This window comes from Monodon monoceros, unplaced genomic scaffold (assembly GCF_005190385.1).
Source record: "Monodon monoceros isolate NGI ecotype Baffin Bay Population unplaced genomic scaffold, NGI_Narwhal_1 Super_Scaffold_12, whole genome shotgun sequence".
Lineage (NCBI taxonomy): Eukaryota > Metazoa > Chordata > Mammalia > Artiodactyla > Monodontidae > Monodon > Monodon monoceros.
In genome coordinates this window covers 169910461-169927787 of record NW_021703768.1, presented here as the reverse complement: position 1 = coordinate 169927787, position 17327 = coordinate 169910461, and the positions used below count along the sequence as shown (strand labels likewise).

At 54.1% G+C, this 17327-nt stretch overlaps 1 protein-coding gene across 3 annotated transcripts; it reads left to right on the top strand.

The window, feature by feature from the left end:
- The first annotated feature begins 400 nt into the window (after window positions 1-400).
- On the top strand, window positions 401-16809 carry LOC114891753 (H-2 class I histocompatibility antigen, Q10 alpha chain-like). 3 transcript variants are annotated; one of them, XM_029216039.1, is made up of 8 exons: window positions 401-733; window positions 4496-4603; window positions 9753-10013; window positions 11374-11649; window positions 14009-14278; window positions 14397-14492; window positions 14818-14850; window positions 15029-16809. In XM_029216039.1, the coding sequence occupies exons 2-8, from the start codon at window positions 4555-4557 to the stop codon at window positions 15091-15093; spliced, it is 1050 nt and encodes a 349-aa protein (XP_029071872.1). In that variant the 5' UTR covers window positions 401-733; window positions 4496-4554; the 3' UTR covers window positions 15094-16809. The 3 variants fall into 3 exon arrangements, with proteins under 3 accessions (XP_029071872.1, XP_029071873.1, XP_029071874.1); XM_029216040.1 differs by having other exon boundaries at window positions 4496-8678; XM_029216041.1 differs by lacking the exon at window positions 401-733 and adding an exon at window positions 1795-1967.
- The last annotated feature ends 518 nt before the right edge of the window (window positions 16810-17327 follow it).

Below are 17327 nucleotides of genomic sequence, written 5' to 3'. Positions count from 1 at the left end.
ATTATCCTGAACATGGGAATCCCTGGTCAGAATTCAGGGGGTCTGTGAACCCAGATGGGGAAAATAACCTTTATTTTCACTAACTTCTAGCTGAAATTTAGCGATTCATCCCGTGATGAGTAGAGGTAGCAAAGCTCAGTGGTGTTAGGACCGTTGCCTCGGTCCCAACAGAAACCACAGGTGTTTTCGAATCACATGACAGTTGTCTCAGACACCGCCCGACTTTCCAAATGGCTGTAACTTGAGCTTCACTGCCTGGTCTCGTGGTCTCGTTTCGTGAGGCAGCAAAGAAGCATATGTGCTGTCAATTACCGCAAACAATTGGGGTTTTTTCATGTTTTCTTTTCCCGAGCCCACCAGAGGGCGCCATCAAGGACCTGCGGGCGGGCCCCAGGGTGCGTGCGGTGGAGCCACAGCCAGAGCCCGGCCGGAGCCTGAACCTGAGCCAGGGCGGGGTCGCAGCTGCCGCGGCCCTGGGGACACTGAGCGCTCTCCCGCCCGGACCCCGGCGAGGGACGCGTCCTACTGTCGGCCGGCGGCCGGCGTTGGCACGAGGCCCCTGCCCCACAGCTGAAGACGGACTCCACCGGGACCGGCACCCTGGGGCAGCGCGTGAGGCTGCCGATCAGGCGGCCGCAGAGTCCCGGGAGTGCGCGGGACCGGCGGTCGCCGCCGCCACCACCGCTGCTGCTGCTACTGCTGCTGTCGGGACTGGTGCGGGAGGGCGCAGCAGGTAACCGAGCGGAGAGGTGTGGGAGCCGGGGCGGACCCCCAATCGTCCCCCAGCCTCGCGCCTGTGGCGGTGCTAGGGAGAGATCCACCAAGAACGCGGAAGCTATTCTGGGTTTGGGGGAGGGGGCCGGATGGTGAATTGGAGAGCTGATCCAAGATCGCAGGGGTCGCTGAGCCCCGGGCTAGGCAGGGCCCCTGTTTTGCCGCCTCCCATTTCAGACCCCTGATCGGACTGAGCGGTCAGGAGGGTGGGGACCCCGGGGGACCCAGCCGACGCCACAGCTTCCTGGGGGTCCCTTGGCCTCTCTGGAGGACGCCGCTCGCGCTCAGCTCCCAGGGCTGGGTCCTCCAGGAAGGCCCTGGGGAAGCTCCGTGGAGGCAGGAACCTGAGCGCCGCCTGCACAGCCTCGGCCTGCTAGCTCGGCGAGGCACCTGCCTATCGCTATAGGTCTCCCTGGCTCCTTGGCGAGGTTCTCTCGGGTTGCCCGGGCAACCCCTTGTTGAGGTGGCGGGTGATGCGGAGCAACAAGGATTTTTCTGACCTAGCGGGGAATTTCCATCCTTTAGCCATTTCCGTTCTGCGCGCAGAACTGCAGGGCCGGGCCTCCCCCGGGATTCCCGACCGCTCCCACCGAGCACCGCCCACCCTGACCGCACAGATGCCCGAAAGTTTATTAGCACAGGCGGGAAGTGTCCACCATCATGGCAGTAATAATAGCTGATGTCCTTTATTCCAGGCTCTGTTCCAAGGGCTTCATGTCCAAGAAGCCATTTCGGCTCTTAGAACATACAAAATTTACAATTTACAGATTTAAAATAGGGCCCAGAGCGGGCGCTAGGTGGCAGCACTGGGATCCAGAGTCGGAGTTCTTAGCTTTTTTGTGCTTGGACCCTGTCTCAGAATGTTTTTAACACAAAAAATGAAATACATAGGATTCCAAAGGAACCCAATTATGTTTTTATAAAGCTACTAAAAATTTAAATAGAAATATAAGTTTGTGATATGTAATATATGTGCTTCTAAGTTAGCACATTAAAGAATGCATTAGATAGCAACAATTCCCAGAATTTGGAAGTAGTGAGGGTAAAGCATATTTCCAGGTGTCTGCAACAACGGTCACGTGATTCGAAAACATCTGTGGCTTCTATCAGAGACCAAAGCACAGGTTCTGCAAATCCTGCTGAGCTCTGTTGCCTCCATTCAGCATGGGAGAAAGGCCAAACTTCAGCTAGAGGTTAGTGAAAATAAAGAGGTTATTTTTTCCCTCCAAGTTGAGGCTCCTGAATGCGATAGGATGCATCTCCAGGAGGATTCAGCCCTCAGCTCCCCATGGGAAACACTTGAAGGAGAATCACCCTGGATGTCTGGGCAGGAGATCAGTGGAGAGAATGGCGCCAGGGATGGGGACGAGTTTGGCCAGTGTCCCTGGAACAGGGACCCCAGGGGAGTGGGGCTGTGAACCTGAAAACCAGGACTGGTTACACTGTGTCTCTCGGCCAAGACTAACCAGTCCTGTTCTCAGGTTCACACAGCCCCTGAGGATCCTTCTTACAGCTCCCCCCAGGGGTGATACAGGGGCGCATAGGCGATTCCAGTTCTGCATGGCAGGGATGGTCATGGGTGTGTGTGCATAGACCCTGTAGCCTTGTGAGGGGAATGGTCAAGGCTGGCCCAGGGGGACAGGTCCCCAAGCCAAGGAGGAGGGAAGGAATGGAGGGTGACCCTGGTGCACGCCAAACTGTAGGAAAGAGATGGCACATGGCAGGGAGGTAGCTAGGCATCTCCAGCAAGCCCCCTCAAACACTCCTGGGTGCCAGGCTTTCCCTGCAGGAGGTGGAGAATGAAGAAGTGGATTTCAAGGGGCAGATGTCATGAGTCATGCAGCAGGGAGTTCTAAGCCTCATAGCAGCACCCTATGACAAGGATTCAATTATTATCCCCATGGTAAAGATAGGGACACTGAGGCTCAGAGAGGTTAACTGGCTACCCAGGGTCTCACAGAGTCTCACGGCACGTTAGGATTTGGGTTCCAGGCTGGCTCTGGAGCCCATGCTGCCTCAGGCAAAAGCTGAGGCAGGGAGTCCTGGCCCGGTGAGAGGAGATGGCAGAACTAATCTGTGGCCCTTGGGATCAAAACTGTGAGAGACAGATTAAGTAGAGATAAATGATTACAAAGCTGGTTACTACAGCAAAGCTGGAATTAGGGCCTGGGGAGTGGGGGTGAGAGCAGGGTAAGGGCCGTACTCTTGGGTATCTGGCCTGGGCAACCAGGGGGCACCGAGACAGGAGCAGCATCAATGGCAGGCTAGGGGAGGGACTGCAGAGGCCAGTCCTATAGAACTTCAAGGGCCATGACCACTGAGACTGCTTCTGGTCTCCCTCTTCCCTTTTCCACCCTCCTCCTCATGTGACTCTGCGTGCCCTTGTTACTCTGCCTCCCCCTTCCTGCACTCCATCTCAGGTTCATCTAAGCCAGGGATTCAGGGTCCCCTCCCTGCTGTCCACAGCCACACCCTTTCTCTGGCCCAGACCTTGCCCTTGAACTCCAGCCCATAGGACCTGACCCAATTTGGCCTCAAGGAGAAACTGAGGCACGAAGAGGCAATCTAGCCCTTTTTTTTTTCCTCCCCAGACTCATCTCTTGCATTTGTAGTCATCCCTTGACCTTGGTTTTCCTGAACACACCACACTCTTTTTCATTCCAGGCATTCCCATGTGCTAGTGCTTTTGCCTAGAGCAGTTCTTAAACCTTAGAATCACCCAGAGGGCTTGCTGAACTACAGAAAGCTAGGACCCACCCCCAGAGCTTCTGACTCAGTAGGGCTGGGGCCCAAGAATTTGCCTTTCCCCAGGTGAGGCTGATGCAGCAAGTTCTGAAACTACACTAGACTCACACGAGCCCCAAATTTCCTTCCCTCCTCACCCACCCTACTGCCTGGTAACTCACACTGGTGAGGTCTCCTCCAGGTTTCAGCCTACAAGACCCCTGACCTCAGCACCCTCCTGCCCCAGGATGCCCCCGGCACCTGGTACTTCTGCTCCCCGACACTTGTCAGCCCCCACTGGCCTTACTGGATCTGCTTGTGTAATTGCTCAGTTGTCCCCTTCCCTGCCAGACCTGAGCTCCCTGGGGGCTATGTCTGTCTCTCTGTCCCCACACACACCCCCACCTGGCTCAGTGCCTGGCTTGTAGTAGGTGCTCAATAGTTGTTTGTCAAATGAGTAATATTGCAAGCGGAGAGAGGTCAGGGCTGGCACAGCTGAGCAGGTGGGCAGGGCAGAGCCAGGTAGAGCCAGGAGTACCTGGGCAGCACATGAGAATCACCTGGGAGTTTTCAACGCCCGCAAGTGTGCAGCCCTCCCTTACCGCCAAATCCACTAAATCCATATCAATGGCAGGATAGTCAAAGCAGCGTTGGGCAGCCGGATGGAGAACCTCTAGCAAAGCCCAGTCCTGGTTTCCCTCCTCTCTAAGTGGGAACAATCAAGACCTGCCTTACAGGAATGCAGGGAAAACACCACGAATCAATACTTGGAAAGCTCAGGAACCACACCTGGCACCAAGGCCCAGACCTCAGCCCTGCTGTGCCTGGGTGCTGGGGGGAGCTTCCAGCCACTCCTGTGGCAAAGGCCCCACGTCCCTCTTCCCTTTCAACGTGCCCCTCATTGTCATTCCATACTATCTCTCCCAGCAAACATAAGGATGCGTAGGATGTTTATACCTTGAGATTCATACTTCCCTTTTCCATTTCTCCCTTGCAGAGAGTCCCTGGGGGCTGCCCTTGGTGGCCGATAGCCCGGCGGCCAGGGCAAAGGTGGTGATGGCAGAACTGGAACACCTGAAGTTGGAAAAGAAGCCATGGCCTACAAGTAAGATCGTGCCTATCTGCTGTACAAGGAGTAGGATGGTGGAGGCCAGGAGCCCCCAGCCTGCAGGAGGCTGTGTGCACAGTCTGGGAATCTGGTTGACTGTCTTGGGGTGGGGGAACTCTGCCAGGGTAGAGGACACAGAGGCCAGAGCCTTTGGAGGGTGTCCCAGGGGATGAGACCTGACCTCCAGTGAGCTGGCCCCTCACTCAGTCATCTTTCCCCACCCCCGACTCCAGCTCTCTTCTTCCCACGGCCACCTCTCCCTTCAGAATAGGAAAGCTCTAAGACTAAGAAGATGAGGTCTCCATGCCTGTGCTTCTTCCTTATTTTCATTATCTCACCGGATGCTCTAGCACCCTGGAGCAGGTCAGTTAATTGCACCCACTTACAGATGAGGACACCAAGGCTTGGAGCTGTGAAATAACTTCCTCAAGGCCACGCAGCTAGGAACTGGCAGTGCTACGTGGATTGCGGGGGAAGTGAGGCAGATGCACAAAATCTCCTGGGCAGAGTGGGAAAGGGGCTGGCCTCCTCCCTCCTCCACCACAGTCAGAGGAGAAGGTAAAAGGCTGGGCCAAAGCGGGTGCAGGACTGCTCCTTGTTGGGGGCTGGCCACATGGCCCAGTGACCCGGAAGTGGCAGTGGAGGGGGTCGGGGGTGGGGAGCTGATGATACAAACAGGCCCTGAAGCAACGATGGGCATGTAGCCACTTCCTTAGGCCATGTCACAGCGGGAGCAGATCCCCCTGGATGCCTGCTGTGTGTCCCCCACTTCCTCCTGCCATGGTCCCACAGTGCGTGGCACTGACCCCCCAGCCTGGCAGGTGGTATCACCTCCAAAGCCAGGAGATGGCCTCCTTCGGCTTCTTTTGCCACACTCTGGGCTGCAGCCCAAGTCATGATGATCCCTCCTGAGCCCAGTTAGCAAGTGGGAATCTAGTCCCAGCTGAGACGGTCCTCCTGGGGAAAAGATGGGAATGGGCAGGGTGTGAGCCCCTGCAGAGAGCCGGCTGGGCTCTCAAGACCATCTGGCAGGCAGAGCAGAGAGCAGTGGGATTTTCAGAGAGGAAGGGATGGCAGGCCCCTCCCTGGATACATGGGAGGCGGTACCTGGAAGTCAGCTGAGGGGGTCACAATCACGAACTTGCCCTAAAAGCAGGTCCTTGACTCTCAGGATGGGTACCAGATGCCAGGATGTAGGCCATGGTGAAGCAGTCCAGGGCAGAGCAGATGCCAGGAACCAGAGCCCTCGTGGCAGGGAGGGCTAGGCCAGAGGGCTATATCCAGGCCATTCCAGACACCATCTGGACAAGCCTGGGAAGGATTCAGAATTCAGCCCCTTCTTTCACCTACTACACTGAATCACACCACCATTTTATTTTTCCCCTGCATTCTTGCAGCAGCCTCAGAACACCCCAAGCATGCCCCTGCCTCAGGACCTTTGCACTGACTTTTCCCTCTGCAGACCTGGAATTCTGTCTCCCAGATCTTTACATGCTGGTTCCTTGAGTTCTTTAATAGTTTCCTTTCTGGGAAGGCCTTCCCTGCCCATTCGATCTAAAATTTTCAACTCCTCCCCTGACATTTTGTATGTCTCTGCTTTATTTTTTTCCCTCAGCACTTATCACTATCCAGCCTACCATACCTTTTACTCCTTTATCTTGCTTATCCTACATTCATGTAAGCTTCCTGACAGCAGGCACTTGGGGCTCTTTGGGTTATCCCAGCATCCCCAAGGCCTCGGAGATAGCCAAACGGTAGGTGCTCAGAAAGTACTTGCTGAGTGGGGCGGCAGGGTGGGCCCTACTGGGCCATATGATCTAGGCTGCCAGGATGAGCAGAGCTGAGCCATCTTAAATTGCAGCCAGGATGGTGTCTTGGGAGGGCAGAGAGTGGAGAGATGCCATGGGGAGGGGCCTTCTCATGTGTCCCCAGCCACTCAGTGTCACCCAGAAGTGGGTTCACTAAAGGGCGGGTGCAAGCCAAGGATCACCTTGAGAATCTGGGTGCACAATCTGTTCCTGCCTTTCACTACTGGTGTGAGCTTTGCAGGTGGCTTTGCCTCCCTGTGGCTCAGTTTCCCCATATGTCATAGATAGGTACAATAGTACCCTCCTGATAAAGTTGTTATGAGGGTGACCTGGCCAACATCTTATAAAGTGCTCAGGACAGGGCCAGCCCCTAAGTGCTTTAAAAGTGTTTCGTAAATTTTAAAATATATGTATATATATTGATCGACTTCCCTTCATTTTAACCAAAAATAACTGGCCACTAAAGCAGCTAACATTAATAAATAGTAACATTACATAGTAAGCAAGGTCGTGCACCTGCCCTAACAGAACGACCAGGTGTGTGTTGCTCCCTTTCCCATCAGGCCTGACCTCAGGATCGCTTGCTCTTTCCTGCATTTTCCACACCTGGGGAAGAGCACATCAGCCCCTTCACGGCCTCTTTGCTTAGGTGATGGGAGCACCAGGGTTCCTGGGCCTCTACTTCTGTGTCCCTCAGTCTTTGGCGCAGCTTTCAGAGGATGTCCTTGCTCCCAGATGGTGCATTCTCCTCCCTCTCTCTCTCCCTCCCCCCTCCACTACCCTCCCCGGGCCCCAGGACTCACTGGCCACCAAACTGTCAGGACCTAATGGGCTTCAGTCGAATACTATTTGTTTCCTGTAGCTGCTGTAACAGATGACCACAGCTTGGTGGCTAAGAGCTACACATTTATTCTATTTCAGTTCTGGAGGTCAGAAGTCCAAAATGGGTTTCACTGGGCTGAAATCAAGGTGTTGGCAGGGCCAGCTCCCTAAAGAGGCTGTAGCGGAGAATCTGTTTCCTTGCCTCTTCCAGCTTCTAGAGCTGCATTTCTTGGCACGTGGTGCCTTCCTGCATCTTTCTCTTCTCCATCTTCACATCACCTTCTCCTCTGACGTCATGGACTCTCCCTCCGCCTCCCTCTTCTAAGGACACATTAGGGCCTGCCTAGACAATCCAGGATAATCTCTCCATCTCAAGATCCTTAATTTCATCTGCAAAACTCCTGTTACCATATAAGGTAACATTCAAAGGTTCCAGGGATATCTTGGGGGGCCATTATTCAGCCTACCACACTATGCTTCCTGAGCTGTGGAGACAGAGGCAGGACAGGAAGCCCAGCTGGCATGGCTTCCTCACCACCCAGGAGGCCAGCAGCTACCCAAAGACACAGGATCTTTGCCCTCCCTCACTTCCAGGGCAGGTAGAGCTGCTGCAGATCAGAGCCAAGGAGTGGGTGGGTCACCTTGACACAGAGAAACCGTAGCCTCTGTTCTCCCCAACGCCTTTGTGCCTGTTCACAGCTGCCAGCACAGGAGCACCCCACACTGATCTTAACTCAATGGTGTGCAAGCAAACAGCACCGCGAGAGAGACTCCAGGCATTTCCCAGGAGGCCCACACCAGCCCAGACCCGATGTTAACCCTTCACTCAAACACTCCTAACATGGACCCCTCTTGCCTCCCATGAGGAGGTTTCTCCAGCCGTGAGAACACCTCTTTCCTCAGCATAGAAAAAGGCAGCGAACCCTGGGGAGAGAATCTGGGCTGCCCTCTTTCTAGTGCATGCCTTTGAGTGCTATACGTGGCCTCCCCTGGACCTCGGTTCCTTTATCTGTAAAATGGGGCCAACCACACTGACCTCTTAGGTTTATTGTAAAGATCAACTGAGACAGTGAGTGAGGAGCCGTTAAACCAGTGCACACAGTGGTCATTCCAAAAATGGCAGCTGTGATTATTGTCATTGCGATTCATGTTCTTATTTTTTGTCCAGTTCAACAAAGGCCAGAAGTAAGTGCTCACTGTGTGCCAGCCGTGCTGCTAGGCCCTGGGGAAACAGCGATGACAGAGTCAGATGTATTGCCCACCCTCATGGAGTCCACAGTTTCACAGGGAGCACAGGACACTATTGAGACCCCTCTGAGGGACATCAGGCTGAAATCAGGAGGACTTCCTGGAGGAGGAGGCACCTTACTGCAACCTGAGGAATGAGGAAACTGGCTGAGAGAAAACAGAGAGGGGAGTGCCCAGGGCAGAAGAAACAGCAGGTGCAGAGGGCCTGGGCGGAGTTTGGTGTGGCCTGAAATAACAAGAAGGCAGTAAAAAAAGAGCTGTGAGTGGGGAGATGTGTTTGACTTCTCCTTTCTCACTTGAATGTTCAACCATCGAGCACCTACTGTGTGCCAGAAGCTAATCTAGGTGCTGGGGAAACAGAACAATCCATACAGGAATCGCTGCCCTTAGGGAGCTGACATGGCAGAGGAGAGACAGACCATTAACAAGACAAACAAAGTGCATATTCTCTAGGAAGTGTAGTGCTATGGAGAAAAATAACAGAGACAGGAGTGTTGAGAGACAGGAGTGTTGAGGGATAAAACTTCTGAGCAGGAAGTTTTTAAAAAATTAGGTAAGAGAGTAAGCCAGGGATATCTCTGAGAAATGTGGCCTGAGTTTCTTAAGATACAGCGTTTGTTTTAATAGCTTGAGTCAGGACTGGCTGCTAAGTAGATTTCATCTCCAGCACCACGTTTAATTGATGAGTTGGCGCTTTTGGAGACATAGTAGAGAGGCAGCATTTGGACTCAAAGAGAAAAGAGATTGACTAGTAGCGTCTGCTGTGGGAGCAGGAGGGAGTGGGGAATGGAGTCAAGATGCCACCAGCTTGGCGGCAGTGATTCAAGCTAAGAATGATGGCCAACCTTTCCCAGGTATGTCTGGGCAATGAATAATTCCACATACATTAAGCTTCCAAACAACCAACTCTTAAAAAGAAATCTTTTTAATTTGAAATGGGAAACCAGACAATCATACTTATTAGAGATGAGTATAAAGTATGAGTAAGTAGGCCCTGAGTGAAGAGCTGAGAAACTTTCTGGGAAGAAAATCCATAAGCCTTAATGCATGAACTTCGTTCTCAGTGTTTGACTGATTCTGTCTATATTTAAACTTTTTGGATGCCCTTATTTTTTCCACTGAAATTCCCAGTTCTTGCTGATAACGAATTCTCTGGATACGTTTCCACTGCCAACCCTACCCAGCACACTGACCACCCCCCCCCGACCCCCACCCAGTGCAGACCCAGGCAGTCCATGTGAGCCTGAGACCGGTCTGTTTTTCCACAGGGACACACTCGCTCCACTACTACTACCTGACCCTATCAGAGCCAGGCCCAAGCCTCCCTAAGTTTCTGGCTGTAGGCTACGTGGACGACCAGCCCTTCATCCGGTTTGACAGTCGTGTGGGCAAGGCTGAGCCCCAGGCCCCATGGATGACGCCAATGGATGCCCAGTACTGGGAGACAGAGACCAGGAAGCAGGAGAAATGGGCGGAGGTGCAGCAGGTGGAGATGTGGACGGTGATGGGCTACCACAACCACAGCAGTGGTGCGTTGGGCGGACTCCCCGTGCTTCACGCTCTGCACGCTGACCCTCGAGGCAGCCATGCCCGTCATAGGGTGTGGGACAAGCTTCTGATATTTGGCTCTTCTCAGTCTCCTTCCCCCACAGGCCAGTGCAGCAAGCATCCACAGGAGCACAGGGCCCATGATATCTCCCCCTCTCCCCTTGGCTACCCAGGGTTCTGGACCTCAGCATTCTGGGAGAGGCTTTTCCCTGCCTCACGCACCACCCTCAAATCACACCTGCCCACCCCAGGTCCTCAAGATGCCATCTCAGCTTCCCCATCTCAGTGACAGCGAGCTTACAGCTACCACCAAGGCTGCTGCTAATTCTCCATAAAGCGCTTATGGAGCACAGCTCGTTCACACAACACCCTCCTGCTCTGTGGCCAGACACACCCAAATGACCAGACTAAAAGCCTCGGGTCCCCAGAGGCCTCAGAAAGAATAGATATAGGGCTTCCCTGGTGGCACAGTGGTTGAGAGTCCGCCTGCCGATGCAGGGGACACGGGTTCGTGCCCCGGTCTGGGAAGATCCCACATGCCGCGGAGCCTGCGCATCCGGAGCCTGTGCTCCGCAACGGGAGAGGCCACAGCAGTGAGAGGCCCACGTATCGCAAAAAAAAAAAAGAAAGAGTAGATATAAAGGACTGAGCCTGGGAAGGGCTGTGCACCAGCCCAGGGCCCCCGGGATAAGCATGGCATGACATAGTCTTAGCACTGAGGACATTATACACCCATAAGTAGTGTGGGATATGAAATAAGGATGTGTCTAAATATGAACTTGAGTGTTCGTCCCACATGAGAGGCCCAGCAGGTTTCTCAGCCCAGGCTGCTTATCAAAATTACTTGGGAGATTTTTTTAGATAAACTTATTTATTTTATTTATTTATTTTTGGCTGCATTGGGTCTTCGGTTCTGCGCGTGGGCTTTCTCTAGTTGCGGCAAGCGGGGGCTACTCTTTGCTGCGGTGCACGGGCTTCTCACTGCGGTGGCTTCTCTTGTTGCAGAGCACGGGCTCTAGGCGCACGGGCTTCAGTAGTTGTGGCTCACGGGCTCTGGAGTGCAGGCTCAATAGTTGTGGTGCACAGGCTTCGTTGCTCCGTGGCATGTGGGATCTCCCCAGACCAGGGTTAGAACCCGTGTCCCCTGCACTGGCAGACGGATTTTTAACCACTGCGCCACAGGGAAGCCCCAGTTTTAATTTTAGTTTTTGTTTTTTAAATGCTGACACCCTGTCCCTCCACCCTTTGGAGGCCCCTCTGGGTGGTGGGCTTCTCCGTGCCTCTCAGGGACTTGACACCCCCGGCCACCACTAACCAAAGCCTTCTTACCTGCACACACAGGGATGCACAGCACTCAGCGCATGTTCGGCTGTGAGATCCAGGAAGACGGCCGCTACAGGGGCTTCTGGCAGTTTGGCTACGATGGGCAGGACCACCTGTCGCTGGACCTGGAAACCCTGAGCTGGGTGTCAGCTGAGCCCGTGGCCATGCGGACCAAGCACTGGTGGGAGACAGAGCGCTGCTACGCAGAGTACGACAAGGCCTACCTGGAAGGCCCCTGCCTTGCCTCTCTGCACAGATACCTGGAGCTGGGAGGCCAGAGATTCAGCCGGAGAGGTAAGGCCCACCCTGTGGCAATGCAGAATGGCCCCATGCTCCCATTCTCGAGAGCCATCCCATTTGACAGAGAAGCCTTTGGGGGGGGTGGTGGTGAGGAAGCAGGCAGTGTCCCCCTGGCTCAGACAAGCCCACTGGGACCCAGAAAGATGGCCAGCTAGCCAACAGCTTTTTCCTGCAGAGGAGGAAGAAAGCCCAGACCACAGGCCTTCAAGTGAGGTGGAGTGGGGAGTTCTGGAGTCTCCACTGTCCCAGTGTGGTCTTGGAGAATAAACCCCCTTATTCTGGGCCTCATTTTGTTCATCTACAGAGCGAGTGGGTTAAACTAGGTGCTCATAAAATCCTTTTGGGGTTTAACATCCTTTGGCTCTGCTCCTTGGGAAACAGACCCCAGGCCCCAGGGGATAGCATCCCTCACCACTCCCTGGACCACTGGGGACTGCCAGGGAAACTGAAGCCCTCTGCCCCTCTCCTCCCTCATACCCCTCATGCTAAATATGCTTCCCAGACTCCAGGTGCATCGCAAACTTCTCCTGAACCCAGTCAGCAGGGCTGGTGACACAAGGGCTGGGATGGACACTAGGGAAGGTGGGTGCTTTGGGGTGCCGAGGGTGAAAGCCTCGCGGCTGTGGTGGTCAGGGAGGCTGCTGGGGGTGGGGCTGATCAGAGCACCCAGCACACCGTCTGGTGATTGAGCAGTGGGATGTGAATCAGTTGAGGTAATGGGGAGGATATTCCTCAAAGGGAGGACAGGACAGGTAACATCAGGAGCAGAAGATGTGATTATGAGAGCAGAGCGTGGTGGTTCAGGGCTCAGGCACTGGAGCCTAGCCTCTAGATACACAGCTCAGCTCCAGGATTTGCTGGCTGTGTGACCTTGGGCAAGTTACTTGCCCTCTCTGTGCCTCAGTTTCCTCATCAGTATCATGAGGATGGTAATAATACCTGCTGCCTCCCCAAAGCAAACGTATTGGTGTGCGTTAAATAAGTAGTGTGGGACTCTCGTTCAGCACCAGGTGTTGTCCTATGTCCTTCACCTGGTAGATTAGTCAGGATTCTCCACAGAAACAGAACCCACAGGATGCACAGAGAGAGGAAAAAAGAGATGTGTTCTAAGGAGTTGGGTCACATGACTATGGAGGTAGAGAAGTTCCAAGATCTGCGGTCAGGAAGCTGGAGACCCAGGAAGAGCTGATGTTGCAGTTCCAGTCTGAGACCAAAGGCCTGAGAACCAGGAGAACCAATGTGTAGTTCCAGTCCGAATGCTGGAAAGTTCAAGACCCAAGAAGAGTCAGTGTTCCTTTTTTTTTTGCGGTACGCGGGCCTCTCACTGTCGTGGCCTCTCCCGTTGCGGAGCTCAGGCTCCGGATGCGCAGGCTCAGCGGCCATGGCTCATGGGGCCAGCCGCTCCGCGGCATGTGGGATCTTCCCGGACCGGGGCACGAACCCACGTCCCCTGCATCGGCAGGCGGACTCTCAACCACTGCGCCACCAGGGAAGCCCAGTGTTTCATTTTTTGAGTCTCAAGGCAGGAGAGACCCGTGTTCCAGCTCAGTAGTCAGGCTAGAGGAGCTCCCTATTACTCAGCCTCCTTGTCCCGTTCAGATCTTCAGCTCAGTGAATGGGCTCACGCACATTGCAGAAGGCAATCTGCTTTACTGAGCCCACTGATTCAAATGTTAATACCACCCAGAAACACCATCACACACCCAGAAAGATGTTGGACCAAATGCTTGGGCATCCCGTGGCCCAGGGAAGTGGATACAGAAAATGAACTATCAACCCTGAATTACGTCATTTGGAACTCGAACTCTGAGCGGAAGGAATGATGAAGGAAGGCCCTGAGCGCTGGCAGAGGGCTGTGGACCAGAGTCAGACTGGGCTTCATGGCCAGGATGTCCAGCTCCGGAGCCCACAGTCATAACCATTCTCATTATAGGGTCAGAGAAGTATCATCCTTCTTGCCCTCATTTAACAAAGTCTTATTAGGCACCTCCTGTATGCAGGAAGTCACAGGGGGAAGTATGTCAAGCCTCTGAGAAAACCCTAGAGTCTCTGTAGGGAGAAGGGGGAGGGTCAGTCTAGGGCCCAACAGCCCCACCCAGGACCCTCCTTGGAGGCTGGGAGCAGGAAGTCATATCCCCCTCATGGAAGTTCCCGGGACAGTGCCCCTCTGGAATGGTGGGCAATGGGTTGTCCCTGCTTGCAGCAGTAATTGGGTGCCTCCCCTGGAGAGAGACCCTGTCCCTATTTCCTTGTCCTCCACCCTGGAGGATGCGGGAGGAGCCCGGGATTAAGCATGAGGGATGGGCAGAGCGCAGGCACTAACCAGCCTTCCTCGCTCCCCCTCTCCCTGCAGAGCCACCCACAGTGCGGATAACAGAGCACTCGGCCAAGGATGGCGGCACCATCCTGAGGTGCTGGGCCCTGGGCTTCTATCCACACAACATCTTGCTGAGCTGGTGGCTGGGGGAGAAGGAACTGGACTCCGAGTATGCGGAGACACGCCCCAGTGGGGACGGCACCTATCAGACGTGGGCGGCTGCGTGGGTGCCGGCGGGGAAAAAGGCCCAGTACACCTGCCGCGTGCAGCACTCCAGCCTGAACCACACGTTCACTGTGTCCTGGGGTGAGGAGCTGGGGCTTGGCCCGGAGCGGGTGAGGAGGGGCTGGGGAGGGCCCAGGGCACCTGGAGACAGTCCCATGGACTGGGGGTGGGGGGGCCCCTTTTCTCTGTCTTTTCTTAGAGTCCTCTCATCCTGGACTTACTGCCATGGTTATCTCCCTCGTCCTGGTCTTGCTGGTGGTGGTTGGTGGTGTGACCTTGACCAAGTGCATTCAAGGTAGGTGGGGAAGAAACAAAGGAGTGGGAGGCCCTCTGGCTGGTCCAGCCTTATGGGGAAGAATACTGTGCTCCCATCCCTGCAGCTAGAACTGTTCCCTCCTGGGGAGCAGCAACTACTGCTGAGGTCCTGCCCCCTGTCCCCCACCTGTGGAAAAGCCCAAACGTCCCCACCCCACAGCTGCATACCACCCCGAGGACCCTGCAGATCCCACAGTCAGGGGAGACCACTGGGCCTGACTTTGGGAAGGGCCCAGAGCGGGAGCGGGAGGGAGAAGGTGGGGACACACCACCCACCTCCTCTCTTGTGTTCTCTTTCCCCACAGCCAGGAATAAGGAATCTTACGAGCAAGCCCCAGGTGACTGTGGGATGGACCGGTTGGGGAGAGGAAGTCCCAGGTGTTCTCAAGCATGGCGGGGATGCCTTGGAATTCAGGATGGGGGCGGGGCATGGGGTGGGTGCTTTCCCTGGCCTCAACCTCCTGCCCCATCCCACCATCCTGGAGCCGGGGTCACCTCCCTCCTTTCTCCCTGCAGGTGGAGAGGACCCCCATAATTCCCAAAGCCCAGCAAGAGCAGGGCCTACTCCACTCATCTGCTGACAGAAGGTCACCGTCACAGATCAAGGAGGTGTTTTGTGGGGTGTTTGGGGACCTGAAGGCCCCCGGCACTGGCTGGCTGGTATGAAATCTGACTGTGAAGGGCCCACCCCACCCCAAAACTGAGGCGTCCTCACCCCTATCAGTCTTGTTACAAGTGGTCTGTACCACTAGGATGGCTTTGCCATCTTCCTGAAGTCCTTTTAAAAGTCTAATTATTTCCTGTTTCGGGGATGGGGAGAAGGGCAGTAGTAATTCCTCAGATTGTTTTACACTTGACAACTTGCAAAATGGTTTCATGTTAAGTGTAAATCCTACTTGAGCTTCTCAGGCACCCTATGAGAGTTTGGCTATGTTATTCTCATTCCCACTTCCCGAACGTGAAAACCAAGGGTCTGGGCAGTCAGGGAAGAACCAGAATAGTCAAAGAGTTACAGGGGCAGCATCCTTCATGCACCTGCTAGCGTCAGGAAGAAATGGCTAAATGCCTGCCTCATTAATAAGTGTGTTCTTTTATGTATGTCTGATCCGCTTTTGGGAAGATTAGAGTGTTGGGGCTGTGAGGGTGTAGGGGAGGCGGCAAGGGTGGGAACATGTGTATGTGAGGGTGTGTGGCTGTGTATGTGTGAGGGTGAGAGGATATAGGGTGTATGTGAGGGTGAGTGTATATGTGGTGTGTGGGTGTCCTTGTGTATATGAGGAGAAGCTCAGAGAGACAGGTGCCTGGGGGCCTGTTCGTTGGTCCCAGGCAGCTGGAGGATGAGAAACAACACAGGCCATATTTTCCATTATTTCCTGTCCTTTTGAATGATTTGAATTTTTACAATAAGCACGTGTTACTTTTACAAGAAGAGAAAGACCCCTTTTCGCTGTGTCCCGTGGGAATGCTTGTGAAGGATATGTCTGGAGAAGGCCCAGCCTCACCTTTGCATCTTCAGTGGAGCAGAAACCCCATGTCTCCTCTGTGAACAAGAATCCAGTCTCACGGCCATTTGATGTGCTAAGGGGCTGGGACTCCAGAGCCCTGGCAGAGAGAGGGAGTGCTCATAAAGGACACAAGGCCAGACCCCTCCCAGGGCACCCTCTGCCTCCCCTTCAGCTGACCCCAAGGTGTGACAGAGCCTCCCGTGGGGGCTTTTGAAACCTCCGTGTCTGCAGCCCTGGGAGGCTCCGAGCCTGAGGATGTGAACGACTAATACTAGAAAAAGATTCAGCCTGCCCTGGTGGCCTGCAGGGCCCCAGCAGTGAGCTTGTAATTATCCGATTGTCCTGAAGACGTGTCTTAAATGTCTGTCCTTCTCAGTGATGATGTCATGTTCCATATATGCTGAGCAAACCAGATGCTAAGCAGGGTTCTAAGCACTGCACTGTATACTAAGCTGTTTAATCCTCAAAGCGCACCTGTGCGGGATAATTAATACTCCTGTGCTACAGGTGAGGAAACTGAGGCCCAGGGTCCCACAGCTGGTTCATGCCAGAGCTGGGATGTGAGGCCAGGTAGTCTGGCCACTGCACCAAAAGTCTCAATGACAACTGTGCTATTCTGTAAATAGGCAAGCAAGTACAGGTCTGCAATCCCTTACCCGCAATTCTGAAATCCAAAAAAAAACCGCCAAAAGCCAGAAGTTTCTTCCTAACTTTGTCGTCATAACCTGACCTGGGGGACTTCCCTGGTGGTCCAGTGGTTGAGAATCCGCCTTCCAATGCAGGGGACATAGGCTCGATCCCCGGTCGGGCAACGAAGATCCCACATGCCGCGGGGCAACTAAGCCCATGAGCCGCAACTACTGAGACCGTGTGCCACAACTAGAGAGCCTGTGCGCCACAAGTACTGAGTCTGCTCGCTCTGGAACCTGCGCACCACAACTAGAGAGAAGCCTGTGTGCCACGAGGAAAGACCCCATGTGCCGCAACTAAGACCTAACGCAGCCAAAAATAAATAAATAAATATTAAACTAAAACTAAAAAAAAAAAAAAAAAACTGACCTGGGAGAGAGGTGGGAGGAAAAACAAACAAAAAAAAAAAACCTTAAAGTGAAGTCAGGTTCTGTGCTTCCACTGCAGGGGGCGTGGGTTGGATCCCTGGTCGGGGAACTAAGATCCCATATGTCGTGCGGTGTGGCCCCCCCAAAAAAGTGTTATTCATGCTCATTTATTCCTCTAGTGCACCTTTGCACAATTTTCCACAGAAATATTGATCTGGGGGATTATGGGGTGTCACCCCAGACCCCTCTGGT

Coding starts and splice junctions, on each gene's coding strand:
- LOC114891753 (XM_029216039.1), top strand. CDS start 4,555: ATGGCAGAACTGGAACACCTGAAGTTGGAAAAGAAGCCATGGCCTACA. Junction 4,604..9,752: donor AAAGAAGCCATGGCCTACAA/GTAAGATCGTGC, acceptor GTTTTTCCACAG/GGACACACTCGCTCCACTAC. Junction 11,650..14,008: donor CCAGAGATTCAGCCGGAGAG/GTAAGGCCCACC, acceptor CTCTCCCTGCAG/AGCCACCCACAGTGCGGATA.